Consider the following 15,698-nt stretch of genomic DNA (forward strand, 5'->3'; position numbering starts at 1 on the left):
ATTTGGCGTTTTAAGTGCAATGAAACACATGTAATGTATTTAACAGACTATGTGCCTAGGTTAATTCCACATAATTCAATAGTGTGCTCAGATGGATAGCTTGTATGGAGGGTGTGTGTGTGTGTGTGTGGGGGGGGGGGGGTTAATACACACCTCTATCCATGCAGTTAATTATAGTTTGTTAACATGAACTTTAAGCCTGTCTCTTTCCAGCACCCACCCTGCTTCTTTTAGAAAACATTCTCAAGACAAACTAGCAGAAATTAACTAGTAACTCATTAAAAGCAGATCAGTGGGCTTTACTACTGATGTTCCCACATGCTTCAGGACAAGAAAACCAAAGGTAAGGAAACTCCTGTTGTCCAGAACCAGTCCAGCAGGACAGCCTTTAATTATATACCTGCCTCTGCTTTATAAAGCTGTAAACTTACCCCACTGTGCCACAACCTAATAGTCAGTGAAGTAGTTAATCAGACACCTTGTTTGTTCTTGTGAAATGAAAAACAGCTCTGGCAGTACAGCAGAGTGCTTGATTCAGCTTTGACTTCTTAGACATTATTCCATTTTCATATGGAGGGTGTTTGTTTGATGTTTGTTCCAACTGGCTTGTTTCTACAAAGGTCTGTGTTTAAAGGTTTTTTGGAAAAGGAACTGGAGTTGTCTGCTGTGAGGTTCTCTGTATGAACATGGTCTATCTTTAGATGGTGCCTTGGTGCATACCTGAGGCTTTTCCACAGAACAAAAGCTCGTCCCTTATCAAAAGGCAGAGGTGTGGAGCAATATGCCCATGTCACGATCAGTCACTTCCATGTTCCGTGTTTTCCATGTCTTGTGTTTTGTTCCGTTCCATAGTTTCGTTTTGTTCTCACAGTGATTGCGTACACCTCTCCCTGGTTTCTAGTTCATGTATTTAAACCCTGCTGTGTGCCTTGGTCATAGCTCTTCATTTTTTCTTTGTTTGTTGGTTTCGCTGTTTCATTGTTTCATGGTTTGAATTAATGTTTGAGGGTTGTTTCTTTGTGCTCCGTGTCTTTGTGTTTATCTTAGCCTTCGTGTTTCCCAGTCCTGAGTGTTCCCTAGCCTTAGTTCCTAGCCTGCTTCCCTAGTTAGCCTTCGTGTTTTTGTTTTGTAATGTTTCCCAGTACTCTCCATGTCGGCTCTGTGACCCTGGACTGCCTTAATGACCCTGATTATGGATTTGCCCCTATTAAATCTCGCTCCTCTCAGCACACGCGTCCGCCTCCTTATTGCTCAACGTTATAGCCCATTTGCTTAATTCCCTGACTGTGTTGCCTGTTGCTACATGTTAAGAGGTGAAGTGCTCTGTGCTATTCAGTGGGATTCATTTAACATTGTTGGCTTGGCAGAATACTGTTTTACCCAGCCCAGCTCTCTCACCATTGGGTGATGTTTTCCTCTAAGCCACACCCAGCCCAGCTCTCTCACCATTGGGTGATGTTCTCCTCTAAGCCACACCCAGCCCAGCTCTCTCACCATTGGGTGATGTTCTCCTCTAAGCCACACCCAGCCCAGCTCTCTCACCATTGGGTGATGTTCTCCTCTAAGCCACACCCAGCCCAGCTCTCTCACCATTGGGTGATGTTCTCCTCTAAGCCACACCCAGCCCAGCTCTCTCACCATTGGGTGATGTTCTTCACTAAGCCACGCCCAGCCCTCTCACCACTGCTTCTCACCCTCGCCCCTCAGTCCTGACTTACCGCTTCTCTTCGCTGCAGTAACACACAAGTCCTTTGCAAAATTCCCTTTGCCAGCATAATTATGGCCGTCCATAGAATTGCTTCATCAGTATTCCATTCCTCCCTTCCTACATCTCTAGATGTCCCCTCACAGTGGTAGGTGAGTTGTGTGTGCGCATAAACACACTCCTCCCACCCCTCGATCTCCCCAGTCTTCTGTGTAGCCATTCCAGCGTGTGGGGAAAGACTTTGAGCTTTAATCAGGCATCGTTTTGCCGCTCACTTCCCAGTGCTAGTTAGTGTCTGACGGGCAGGTTGGCATGGGAGTGCTCTGGTTTCAGTCCCGGAGTCTGTCTTCAGTCCACCCAGCTGTTTGAGGAGGAGAGATTAATGGGGCTTTGATCACCATCCCAGTTGACAGTCCGATGAATCCATCCAGAGCCGTGCGCTTTGTTTGGAGCACGCGGGAATGCAGCAGGTTAGGAAGTGTCATGGGGGAGGTGGAATTCCCATTCATGCAAGGGTTTTGTAAACAGTGCTTTCATGCGTTGACTTGCCATGATCTTCCCTGTCCTGTGCATGACACAGCAACACGCATGCATTTTGCTGCCCATTCCTGTTTATACCAATTGTTTTACTTATTAGAGCTTTAATCATTAGGGTTTTATAAATGCCTGTTTTCATTATTTTAAGACTATAGTCTGCGAAGTGACACGGAGCTCTACTGCGTTGGAGCAGCGTGTGCAGGTGTGTTCTCACCTGGGTGGAGATGGACAGAAACACACCCAGATTTACACACTGACTCAGAGAGGGAAACAGTCACTGCACATACTCAGTCATAAACTCACATACACAGAGAAACACAGGCAGCATATCTACCAGCTTTAACAGGTAAGGATCTTGTTGTATTCCAGCAGACACGGGCTCCCACTGCTCTGTGGCCCAGCGTAGGACTAATCAGGGAAGAAAGATGCCTCGTTAAATGCATCTTTGTATTTTTCTTATTTCACACTGACTGATGTACGTACAATGTTAAGATCGTTTTCAGATTTGTCAAGTATTTATCAAGAACTGCCAAACAATGCTGTTTGATTAGTTAGGCCTGATGCTATATCAGTATTTTGAATAATAATGTTTCATTCATCTTCTGTACCCAAATTGTACCGATGTTTTGTTTAAGTAATAATATAGATACATTTTTTATGCCTTTAGATCCCTGTGCAAGATATTTGTTTTTGTTTTTTTATTGTTTAATCTGTAGAGCTTTTAGAAGTGGCCTGATGTTCTTGTAGTTGAGCTAATACATAAGTACTTCTGTTTTGTGTGTGTGCGTGTTTGTGTATGCATGAGTGTATATGTGTGCGTGTTATATGAAACTAAGCCGTGTAATTCATTAAACCTTGTGCAAATGCTTGTAAATGCAGCCTATTGTTAAGAGCTGAGTCAATATGTAGTGTGGATTGAAGGGCAAACCAGTCTTTCTGGATGAGATGTACACAGAAGATCACAGCATACCAGAAAGCACTCTGCAATCTTTACCTTGGGACTATTGTGACTTAGCCAGTCACCTGTTTGTTCATGCAGCCTTCTAAGGTACAGGGTTGACTCAGAATTATGATGCTTAATCTTATGCCAGATTAGGGTGGTGCTATTATATAATAATATACTAAACATATAAATAATTGAATGTTATTCTGTTATTAATAATTCTGTTATTAATAATTCATATTAATAATATTATTCTGTAATATTATTCTGTAACAGTCCATATTGTTGAAAATTATTATTAGTATTGTTATATTCAAATTGAGTTAGTGTAGTTATGGAGGAGCAGCATTTTTCTGTGATTGGATGTTGACTTAAATAACATTTGAAAAACTTTTGGTTGTGTAATATATGGCCTCGGTTTTGGGATTCATTCATGAAACAGGATGAGCTACACTACACCCTGCTGTCTGCATTGCTATAACAGAATAAAACACACACATTGGAAAGGTATTTCACCCAGTAAATCTCTGCACTGCCAATTATTCACTTATTAATCTGAGCCTTTGTTCAGTCTGAGTAAGCAGTGAATAGCTGCTAGAAGGGTTTGAACTTGGGGTGGTGTCTGCCGCATCCTGCGGTAGGTGCAGGGTGGAGCGTTACCACACCCAGCCTCTTACAACCCCTGCACCTGCTCCGCTGGTAGCCAGCAGTCAGTGGGCCTGCCACCTAGTTGGAGTTTTGGCGAGAGCGGAAATGTTTATACAGTCTCCTGCACATTTTCTGGAGGCTAGACGTTAGCGGAAGCGCCCTCTTTTAGCATAGAGAAAGCCATTCCTGGATGGTCTCCTGCTTCAGGTTACATTCATCAGGTAGTTGACTGAAATATTGCCTGTCACGAATTTGTCCTACCAGTGTTTGCTTTGACATGTCCCTGTATTTATGAAATGGTTTTACCGTCCTCTAATTGTACTGAAAATAATATTTTAGGAAAAACACAGCAGTTATTTTTAAAAATGACTAATCCTCCAGCTACTGAGAATGTTTATGTAGGATTTGTTTGATTATGGGTCATGGTATAATGTTTCATCCTCCATCTTACAATTTGAACCCTGACCTCTCCTCTCACGCTCCAGAAGGATGACGGAGAAAGTTCTGGACGAATTTAAAGGCATCTGCTACAAGCCTGGTCTGCAGATATGGACCATCAATGTAAGAGAACTGGTCTCTCCCATCAGCTTGTTACACGCTGGCATTTTCAGCTTGGTTCAGTGCTACCTTCTTAGTGCAGGTGACGTATTTTGCTTGTATTTGTTGTATCTATGTTTCACACAAGAATATGAAGATGGTTCCTGTGCCAGAGGTGGCCTTTGGAAACTTCTTCGAGGGAGATTGCTATATTGTCCTGCATGTGAGTAGACATGTCACGCTCGAGGCTGGGGTGAGCCTGCTGTGTATGGGCTCGGGACCGGGGTGTGTCCAGTAGGCTCGGGGTTGGGGTGAGCCCTGTGACACAAAAACAAAACTACATGCCTTCAAAATGCCATTTCAGTTAGAGACAGAGTTAGAGACATCCTACTGTCTTTAACATCTCAGGATCTTATTTAAAACATTTGTATGTGCACATGAGTAACTACTGTATTTAGTTTCTCAATGAAGTGCACATGATCACAGGAAATTAGGAGTATTTGGATGTTGTGGGGACATTTGACTAGTCCCTGCAGGTATGTATTTGTCTTAAATGTAGCTCCTATTTGGGAAAAAAAACTATAAAATTTCTGACGGAAGTTAACTTTTGATAATACACAATGGATAGCCCTCATGGAGACAGTAATGCAAGACTCTGTTTGTATTGTAAATCTTAGGGCAGTTGTGACACCTCGCAGTCCATGAACATCCACTACTGGATAGGCACACACTCCTCCCAGGACGAACAGGGTGCGGCTGCCATCTATGTCACCCAGCTGGACGAGTATCTGGGTGGCAGCCCAGTGCAGCACCGCGAAGTGCAGGGATACGAGTCTCCCAAGTTCAAGGGCTACTTCAAAAGTGGCCTCATGTGAGTGGAACCGGGCGGTGGGGCAGGGGGTAGAGCTTGGCAAGGGGGCAGGACAAACGGCACAGACGAGTACAGCACCAGAGACAAACATACTCCCGTATAACGTCCGCGATCTTGTGTTCATCCTCAGATACAAGAAAGGAGGTGTGGCCTCGGGGTTCAAGCACGTTGACACCAATGTGTACAACATCCTCCGTCTGCTGCATGTCAAAGGCAGCAAGAATGTCACGGCCAGGGAGGTGAGGGGAAGCCACTGCTAGTCTTGTGCTAAGGCTTTACACCATTATACCACGCTTGTTCCTACGCTGATACAACAGAGAAATTCATGAACAATTCTAGGAAACATAAATGGCAGCGGAACTAGTTAGCACCAATATCCATGTGGGAGATTGCTTGAGCAAAAATCCTCTCCTTTGCCATGGGACCAAAGCTTATTAGTTCATTATGAAGCTCTCTATATTTTGCTGTTTGTGTTTTCCTACCCCATAGCTACCTATGTGTAAATTGTAGACAGCTGCCTTATTGTGGTGGCCTGTGACTAATGAAAACATCAGCAGTCTGTCCAGTATTTTACACATTGCTACAGGTGCTGCTTTGCAGGAACATTGCTCATTGGAGTGCCTAATAACCCATGATGATTGGATAGTGGATGAGCTCAGCTTGATTCTGATTGGCCTTCTCTAGGTGGAGGTATCCTGGAAGAGTTTTAACACCGGGGACGTCTTCCTGTTGGACATGGGCAAAGCTATTGTGCAGTGGAATAGTCCTCAGAGCAACAGGAAAGAGAAATTAAAGGTGAACTGAGTTCTAGGTTCATTCAGCTAGATCTACTTGCACTGCTAGGAGTCTGTCTTTTCTGTGTGCCCATGTTGGAGATTTTAATGGTGTCCTCCTGGCTGCAGGCCTGCATGTTAGCACAGGACATCAGAGACAGAGAGCGTGGGGGAAGAGTGCAGATTGGAGTAGTTGAGGGCGACTGCGAAGAGGCAACCCCTGAGCTCATGAAGGTCATGAACTCTGTGCTGGGTCAGAGGACAGGCCCACTCAGAGAAGCTGTCCCTGATGACATTCCCGACCAGTACCAGACTGCTAACATCAAACTTTACCAGTACGTACCAAAGCCTGCATAGTGATAGTTTAAGATGATCCCTGTATTACCAATATCGTTATTTTGACTGTCTCATGGTGGAACTTTGGTTGCACCTTTCAAACTTAAAAACTATTTTGAAAGTAACATTAGGCTGAAGATCCACAAAACAGCAGTGATACTAATATGAATTAGGCTTAGCCATGAAAATTATTCCCACAACCATCACCACAATGGCACAGATTCAAACTATACAATGTACCAAAGAAATCATTCTGTCGGGCTACCTAGTGATAACACTCACAAAGTAATTTGACTTTAAAACTTCTGCTTTCATGTTCTTCTACAGTTTTTCTACAATCTTTTTATGTTTTAAGTGCATCTCAACGCTCAATCCTCTGCATCTTCACTCTGCTGCTATTATATGTTTATGCTCAGTGGCTCGTTATTCTCCCAGAGTATCTGATGCCAGTGGTCAGCTGGTGGTGCAGGAAGTGGCTTCCAGCCCACTGACGCAGAGCCTGCTACATTCAGAGGTGAGGGCGGCTGTCTGGGTCTCACACACTGGGTCCTGTCAGAGTGTTACTGTCCCTGAGCTCTCTCTCTCTCTCTCTCTCTCTCTCTCTCTCTCTCTCTCCCTCTCTCTCTCTCCCTCTCTCCCTCTCTCTCTCTCCCTCTCTCTCTCTCTCTCTCTCCCTCTCTCCCTCTCTCCCTCTCTCTCTCCCTCTCTCCCTCTCTCTCTCTCTCTCTCTCCCACTCTCTCTCTCTCTCTCTCTCTCTCTCTCCCCCTCTCTCTCTCTCTCTCTCCCTCTCTCTCTCTCTCTCTCTCTCTCCCTCTCTCCCTCTCTCTCTCCCTCTCTCCCTCTCTCTCTCTCTCTCTCTGTTTGTCTCTGTCTGTCTCTCTCACTCTCTGTTTGTCTCTCTCTCGCTCTTTCTCTCAGTCTCTTAGTAATTATTTTTGATCGGTTTGGTGGTGTTTTTAACAGCACCACTCTTTATTTGTGGGTATAATTACACACATATGAGAAGAGCACAATGTCAACTTTTGAATTTTATTGCAGGGTGATCTAAGATGGCAGTGGGGATCAGTGGGAAGTATTTGAGTGCCAGACTGACAGCAGTATTGTAAATGTGTTTAATAGATTGATGAAGAATTGTACAATGTTAGATTTTAAGTTTTATTCTGCTATGAATTATCTGACTACTAAAATATTTGGGGTTACAATGAAATTTTGTGTGGTTTTTGGTGATTTTTTAAAAGTAAAATCTTATTTTATCTTAAATCTCTCTCTCTGTTTCTTTCTCTTTCTCTCTCTCCCTCTCTCACTCTCTCTCAGGACTGCTACATTGTAGATGTAGGAGGGGTGTCTGTGTCAGTTTGGAAAGGAAAGAGAGCTACTAATGAGGAAAGGCGTGCAGCCCTTGAACGGGCAGTGGTGAGTGTGTGTGTGTATATGAGTGTATGTGTGTCCATGTGTGTGTATGTATGTTTGCGTGTCCTGTGTACGTGCGTGTGTCTGTGCGTGTGTGTATTTGCTTGTGCATGCTGTTTAGTCCATAGACCTGACAAATACTGAAAGGGACTTTCTTTGAAATGCAATCGTAAAGGCGTAAGAAATGCAATGACTGTTAAATGGGCCTAGTCTTGACTTTAGCCCCACGCGAATCTTGGACCCATGCTGATGTTCTGTATGACTTCATATAGAACGTCAGCTGATGCATCACATTATCCTTATCAAATGCTCCCAGGGCTTTATCAAGGCCAAGAACTACCCCCCGACCACGCCAGTAGAAGTGATGAGTGATGGTGCTGAGTCTGCCATGTTTAAACAGCTCTTCAAGTCCTGGAATGAGCCAGGTCAAACCCGAGGCCTGGGGTCCACCTACACCAGGGGCAGGATAGGTAAACCCCTCCCACCTACACCAGGGGCAGGATAGGAAAACCCCTCCCAGATAGACCAGGGGCGGGATAGGAAAACCCCTCCCAGATAGACCAGGGTCGGGATAGGTGAACTCCACCGACCTATACAAGGGGCAGGATAGGTAAACCCCACCCCCTACACCAAGGGCAGGATAGGTAAACCCCACCCACCTATACAAGGGGCAGGATAAGTAAACCCCTCCCACACCCACTTGACTGTAGATACACTGGTGCTGTGTATGTAAGGTAACAATTCTACCTGCATGTCCTGCAGCAAAGGTGGACCGTGTGAAGTTTGATGTCATGGAACTCCATGCAGAGCCTAAACTGGCAGCACAGCAGCGGATGGTAGATGATGCTTCTGGGGAAGTGCAGGTGCGCAGAAACACACACACACACACACACACACACACACACACACACACACTTAAAAGAGCCTGTTATAAATTATAGCTTCTTTTCACTCCCCTACCCAGATCTGGCGAATAGAGAACCTGGAGCTTCAGGAGGTGCCACGCAGTACGTACGGGCAGTTCTATGGAGGAGACTGTTACCTCGTGCTGTACACCTACCAGAAGGCCACCAAGCCCCAGTACATCCTCTATATGTGGCTGGTGAGGGGATGGAAACTGACCCAAAACAAACACCCCCCTGCGCTGACTCATCATATCAATGCTGCTTTGATCCAGCCAACAGAATAATTCAAATTTATGGCTACGCTGATTATGAAAGTTTATGATTCGAGTGTAAACAGAAGTGCTTGACAGCTTCTCAATGTTTTTTCTGTGGAGTTCAGAGCAACCAATCACTCGCAGTGCTGTTAAGACTCCCATCAGTCAGATTCAATGCTTCACACTTAAACCCATGTTGTCCAGGGTCGCCATGCCACCCAGGATGAGATAACTGCTTGTGCATACCAGGCAGTGAATGTGGATAACAGGTACAATGGCGCTCCGGTTCAGGTCAGGGTTACCATGGGAAAGGAACCTCGTCACTTCCTGGCCATCTTTAAGGGCAGGCTCATTATCTATGAGGTAACACTCTCCCTACCTGCTGATACTAGTGCTCTACTGTATATAGATGTAAAAATGCCTTTATTCACTCTGTTTTGTATGCATATTCAAGAAGAGCTGTCTTAATATTTGTAGCTGTGCATGTTGTAGCTATGTACATGACGACAATTTTATGCTCACCTAAACAATTTTTTTTCAAAGCAGTACCAACATTTTTCAAGTCACTCCAGCATGCCTCTTAGCAGTAAGATTTTACAGCTAATTTACAGCTATTTTATTTGGGTATCCTGCAAACAAACAGCTATTTTCTGTTTATTTTCATTATCCCAGTAATAATGTACTGAATGAAGATGGAATTAAGTAACTCATAAACGGGTAAAACGTCTCCCAACCATGTGACTTGTGTCTGCTTGTGTGTGAAGGAGCAGCTGTGTGTTTTCCTCTTCTAATATCCTGCTGGTCCTCTCGAAGGGTGGCACAGGCAAGCCAGGCGTCGTGAGCCCCGATTCGGCGGCCAGGCTCTTCCAGGTGAGAGGGACCAACGAGGCTAACACCAAGGCTACGGAGGTTCCCGCCAGGGCTTCCTCACTCAACTCCAATGACGTGTTCCTGCTCAAGACCGGTGACCTGACGTACATGTGGTACGGTAAGGTGAGTCACAAGCCTGTTCTGTGGTCTCCTCTCATGCTTCTCATCATCTGAGCATGAGCGCATGCTGCAGTGTGCATGCTGCATTTCATACGCTCTGACAATGCTGCGAAGTGTTTATTTTAGGCTGTGTGGGTGTGTATGTCTGCGTTTTTCTTTTTGTTTGTGACTGTATGTGTGTGTGTGTGCGCGCGCGCATGTCTGTGCCTTTCTTTGGGACTGTTTGAGAGCTTGTGTGCGTTTCTTGTTGTGTGTGTTTTTGTGTGTGTTGTGCATCTATTTGCGCACGCAGGGTTGCAGTGGCGATGAGCGTGAAATGGGAAAGACTGTAGCTGATGTGCTCTCCAAGCAGGAGAAGCAGATAGTTATGGAGGGCCAGGAGCCTCCTCATTTCTGGGTGGCTCTGGGTGGGAAAGCACCGTACGCCAACGACAAGAGGTACCTGCATGACCTCAGCAAACATGGCCTACATGCATCTCTTAGCCCCTACATACCACCACACAGGGACAGTGAGGAACAGAAAAAGTCACGTTAAGCACATTTGAATTAACCTCTACCAGGCTCGAAAAGGAGACAGCCCTGCACAGTCCCCGCCTCTTTGAGTGCTCCAATCAGACGGGCCAGTTCCGCATGACCGAGGTGGCCCATTTCACTCAGGATGACCTGGACGAAGATGACGTCATGCTGTTGGACACCTGGGAGGAGGTGCGTCAGTGTGACGCCATGCTGTGCATGCGCTGTGGGACTGCTCTGCGTTTACTGTGCATTCCTCCTGTGTTCACTTTGCATTCATACTGTGTTTGCCGTGTTGAAGCTGAGTTTGCCCTGTGTTCACTCTGTGATCTCTGTGTTCTCTTTGCATTCTCTCTGTGTTCACTGTGTTTTCTTCATGCTCTCTGTTTTTTTCTGTGCTCTCTCTGTGTTCTCTCGGTGTTCTCTCTGTGTTCATCGTATTTGCCCTGTGCTGTCTCTGTGTTCACACTGTGTTTTCTCTCAGTGTTCACCCCGTGTTCTCTCTGTGTTTGCCTTGTGCTATCTCTGTGTTCTGTGTTCACACTGTGTTCTGTCTGTGTTCACCCTGTCTTCTCTCTGTTCCCTCTATTTTCTCTCTGTCTTATCTCTGTTCTATGTTCTTTCTGTGTTCACCCTGTTCTCTCTGTTCTTTCTGTGTTCTGTGCTCTCTGTGTTCTACAGTGTTCTCTCTGTGTTCTCTGTTCTCTCTATGTTCTCTCTGTGTTCACCCTGTGTACCCTCTCTGTGTACACCCTGTGTTCTCTCTGTGTTCACCCTGTGTACTCTCTCTGTGTTCACCCTGTGTTCTCTGTTCTCTGTGTTTATCCTGTTTTCTCTCTCTGTGTTCACCCTGTGTTCTCTCTGTTATCTCTGTTCACCCTGTTTTCTCTCTGTCTTCTGTGCTCTCTCTGTGTTTTCACTGTGTGGAGCTGCATGCCTTCATGGTGACGTCGCAGGCTGGCAGCGGCTTGTATAGTGTTCGTATTACACACAGGAGACAGAAAGATGACGAGATCTTATGAAAATACATTAGAGGTGACAGCTGAGATGAGCTATGACCAGATGATCTATGTCCAAATTCAGTCTTTCTTAAAGTATTTTTAAAAGAAAATGGATCGCTGACAACCATCTTAATCTGTTAATAAGTACTGTAGCTCTCAATAAAACCAAAAGCTACTTCTAGAAATACAAATTCTTCACCTGCCTATCCGCTGTAGGAAAGATTTATCTTCCTTGAGATTTTATTGGAAGGTTTTCAGCCGACTCTATTTATATGTTCCTCTTGTTCCACTTAGCTCTTCCTGTGGATTGGCAACTCAGCCAACCAGTACGAGATTCAGGAGACATACAGCAGTGCTGCAGAGTACCTGAAGACACACCCAGCGGGGCGGGACGCTGACACGCCAATCATCACAGTTAAACAGGGCGTTGAGCCGCCTACCTTCACAGGATGGTTTGACGCCTGGGACCCTCACAAATGGAGTGTGAGTGGGTGCAATACCCGCAGCGAGCCACTAGAGGGCCAGTGCCATTTACTTATAAACAGCATCAGTAAATCATTGAAATGACGTATTTTATTCATTAAACATTTTCAAGTACTCGTACTCAGAGAGTGTACTGTGTTTTTCACAGGGAGGCCTATCGTATGAGGAGATGAAGAATAAATTGGGTGACTCAGCATCTGTTTCACAGATCACTGTGGTGTGGGAATTATATTTACATTTACAGCATTTAGCAGATGCTCTTGACTACAGTGACTTGCAATATTTACAGATTACAATTTGTTGTCTCTGTGGAGTCTGCTTAAAATACTTTTATTTATGATTAGAACAAAAAGCATCTTAAATGATAAATCTCCCTTTAATGTGTCTGATGCTTTGCATGTTCCTAAACTTCCCTAATGAATTAATGACCATTAAGTTATTTAAAAAAAAATAAATAATAAAAATATATATATATATATATATATATATATATATATATATACATATGTGTGTATATATATATATATATATGTATATATACATATATATGTGTGTATATATATATATATATATGTATATATATGTATGTGTATATATATATATATATATATATTATGTATGTATGTATGTATGTATGTATGTGGCTACAACAGATTAAAGAAAATATATCTGAGATGTAAATCTATAGTCATGCCCATAATGTACAGACTTCATACTGCATCAAACAATATTCCCTCTAGAATCTGAATGATGCAGCCTTGAGCAGGAAGTCACTAGGTGGGGATGCGATCAACACTGCCCCGGGAGGACCCTTCAACAACAGCTCTGCTCAGAACTACAAATCCCAGAGTGCCCTGGCTCCCTCCTACAGCCCCAGCTGTACAAGGCCTGGCACGCTGGGTCCCGAGGTGTTGCGCAGCAGGCCTCCGAGTGAGCTGCCCCTGGGGGCAGATCCCGACAAACGTGAGGTGGGTACTGAGCCAGGAGTGGCTGGAGTAGCAGTGACCTCGTTAGTTGTGACCTCACTTTATCCGCTGCTGGGTTGTGGGAATACGGCTGCTGAGCGTTAGGACGTGACGGAGAGATGACATCTTTACGGTGAAGCGGTGTCAGTGTGCTTCTATCGCAGGTCAAAAGCACTCCCTTTCTCATGCAGCCTCTCATGTTTCTCTCTCTTCTGCCCTATCCTCCCCGCATGCCGTCGCTGGCTCAGGAATATTTGTCGGATGCGGACTTTGAGAGTCTCCTCGGCTGCTCCAGAAAAGACTTCCAGCGCTTGCCGAAATGGCGCCAGAGTGACCTCAAAAAGAAGGCGGGGCTTTTCTGAGAAAAAGAAGCATCTTTCTCCTAATGGGGTTAAAGGGCTATATACAGCTCTTAGGGGGAAAAAGAGAAAATCTGCTCTCTACATGTATGGCAGCCACTCCATTCCAGTGTCTGTTGTACTCCTTCATAGATGCACCTCATTCTACTTAATGTACTGATTAGGTACTGAACCAAATCTTATTTAATAAACATTGTGAAAAACTTGTAGAGAGCAAGAAAAGACACATTAATCTGGCTGTGATTGAAAATACACCAAAGATTGATTTATGAACTCTTCCTAAGTTTATTTTATTTTAACCAGTTCTCATTTTCTGTGAATAAATGGTGTCAATGTGGCTTTTCTAAATCTATGTAGTTTTTTTTTTCTTTTTTTTTTTTCTAAATCAATATAATTTTCTATCTTTGGTCAAATGCTTTTTATAAGCACTGTAATAACTAAGATATTTATGTAAAATATATGTTTGCTGTGCTGGTTTTGCTGTGCAGTTAGAGATGAGAAGGACCTGCTACACAGAGGCTAGAAGGTCTGCTTATATTGCTCAAGTTCAAGAGAGACTGTTAATTGAAGCAAATATATTTCTAATAAATCAACATTTTATTCAAAATCCTGAGGGCGAACTGGGTTCTGCACACTGACTCCCTGGGTGATGCACGTCTGCTGTGACCCACACGTACAGGGAACACTAATTGACTCCAACTAGTATTTATACTGAAGCCGGCTAGTGTTTAAACTGAAGCACTTTCTGTGCACACATGCATATGCCACACATCTAACAAGGTGTTTTGTTTAGGGTAATATTGTAATCTTAAATCAGGTCTAAATCAGGAATGAGGCTGTCTCAATGCTTAGAAAAATGCTCATATTTGAGTTTTTTTCCTAAGCTTTATTCTTTTTCTTTTAAAGTTTTATTTCCTAAGACTTACACATAGTTGTCTTCAGAAATGATCATATAACACACCAAATAGATTAACACAGAGCAGGAAAGATTAACTAGACTTGGATTAAATAAAAATATTTAAAAATAGAGATATAAGAGAACACGTATAAGACGAAATAATACTGTATAATAATAATGCACATATAAGTAATATATGGTAGACACATGCAGTGTTAAGTACAGGAGCTTAGTACTGGCTAGTCGATGGTCATTTGTACTTGGACACACTACTATCTGAGCACAGGTGATGCATTAGAGTGGTGGAAGAGTCATGTGATCTGGTGAAGGCCAGGCTGGAACCTCTTAGTGCATGTGTCTACTGGTAATGAGGGCCACACCCCCAGGGATGAAGCCCACCGTGGCACTAACATCTATAACACACTAACCAAAATGCTAACAATGGCAAACATCAATTAGCAATAAAAAGTGCAGGTGCAGGCAAAGCTGACCTACCCCCATCACCAAGGCATTTAAAAGGGGTCCAACATTTACACATTACATCTATCAAAAAAACTCGTGTGTTGCTGTTCAGCAAAGACAGGCAGCAACAAGGCAGCCTGTCACAATATGAAAATAGTCTTACTCATAATAATAATTCATAAATGGGAATTTTGGCTTTTCTATACTGTAATAAATTGTACTACTAATCGCCCAATCAGGAAGTTTTTTTCCACAAAAGATAAGTTACATGTTGATGTATGACAAATAACGACCACTGAAGACTTTATTTGGAAACAAATACAAAAGCTGCTATGAGAATCATGCTTATGACAACTTGGAAAGTATTAAATCAATTTCAATACTTACGTTTTGATTGGGACACAATGTGGATATATTTTCCAAATGTATTAAGGAGTCTTTCCTTTGGCTTTGATTCCAGATTACCAGTCGGGCTCTGGTAGCCTAATAAAATTAGCGTTGAACAGTGTTGAATATTATTCAATGTCTCACATCACCAAAGATGTACAACACTGCACTGCCATGAAAAATTACTGTTTTACTTTATTTCCAGGATGTAATGATATATTTAGTTATTATAAAACGGGTGATTTGAAGATGATTTGGAGGGCATATGATTTATGAATAAAAATTAATTTTAAAAAGAATAATTAATTGATTAGCCTGTACATTTTCTGTTTAATTTATCCACAGTAGACTGTAAAAAAAAAAAAACTTGCTAGCCCATATTTGAGTAGGTCACAAACACCTTTTCACATAGAACCAGAGTATCTTTATATCTTTTTTACAACTCTGCAAACCATAATCTATTCCCATTAACATAATACGACCATTCTTGGGGTAAAAAAAAGGCACTCGTGGGGGAAAAAAAAAAAAAAGAAATTCTTTGAAAAATGATTAGGTGCTATCTTGGGGAAAAAAAAAAAGGAATGAAGCCATGTTGTTGTGAGATCTCTGGTTGGAGGACTCTAGGACGGGCCGGGCCTGGCCGCAGCTTGTCGCTGCCGTGCTCGTGGGCTCTGCGTCACTCACACTCCGGATTACTCGGCAATTATATACACAGATTCA

General features: G+C 43.4%; 1 protein-coding gene across 2 annotated transcripts; it reads left to right on the forward strand.

The window, feature by feature from the left end:
- The first annotated feature begins 267 nt into the window (after positions 1-267).
- vill (villin-like) lies at positions 268-13,800 on the forward strand. Of its 2 annotated transcripts, none has more exons than XM_035526108.1 (20): positions 268-343; positions 4,319-4,394; positions 4,519-4,593; positions 5,048-5,241; positions 5,372-5,480; positions 5,926-6,036; positions 6,144-6,349; positions 6,786-6,864; positions 7,666-7,764; positions 8,078-8,231; positions 8,524-8,624; positions 8,726-8,863; positions 9,125-9,283; positions 9,734-9,913; positions 10,203-10,348; positions 10,471-10,615; positions 11,719-11,907; positions 12,056-12,124; positions 12,648-12,875; positions 13,121-13,800. In XM_035526108.1, the coding sequence occupies exons 1-20, from the start codon at positions 309-311 to the stop codon at positions 13,232-13,234; spliced, it is 2,607 nt and encodes an 868-aa protein (XP_035382001.1). In that variant the 5' UTR covers positions 268-308; the 3' UTR covers positions 13,235-13,800. The 2 variants fall into 2 exon arrangements, with proteins under 2 accessions (XP_035382001.1, XP_026872007.2); XM_027016206.2 differs by lacking the exon at positions 268-343 and adding an exon at positions 2,420-2,588.
- The last annotated feature ends 1,898 nt before the right edge of the window (positions 13,801-15,698 follow it).

This window comes from Electrophorus electricus, chromosome 5, assembly GCF_013358815.1.
Source record: "Electrophorus electricus isolate fEleEle1 chromosome 5, fEleEle1.pri, whole genome shotgun sequence".
NCBI classification, from domain to species: domain Eukaryota; kingdom Metazoa; phylum Chordata; class Actinopteri; order Gymnotiformes; family Gymnotidae; genus Electrophorus; species Electrophorus electricus.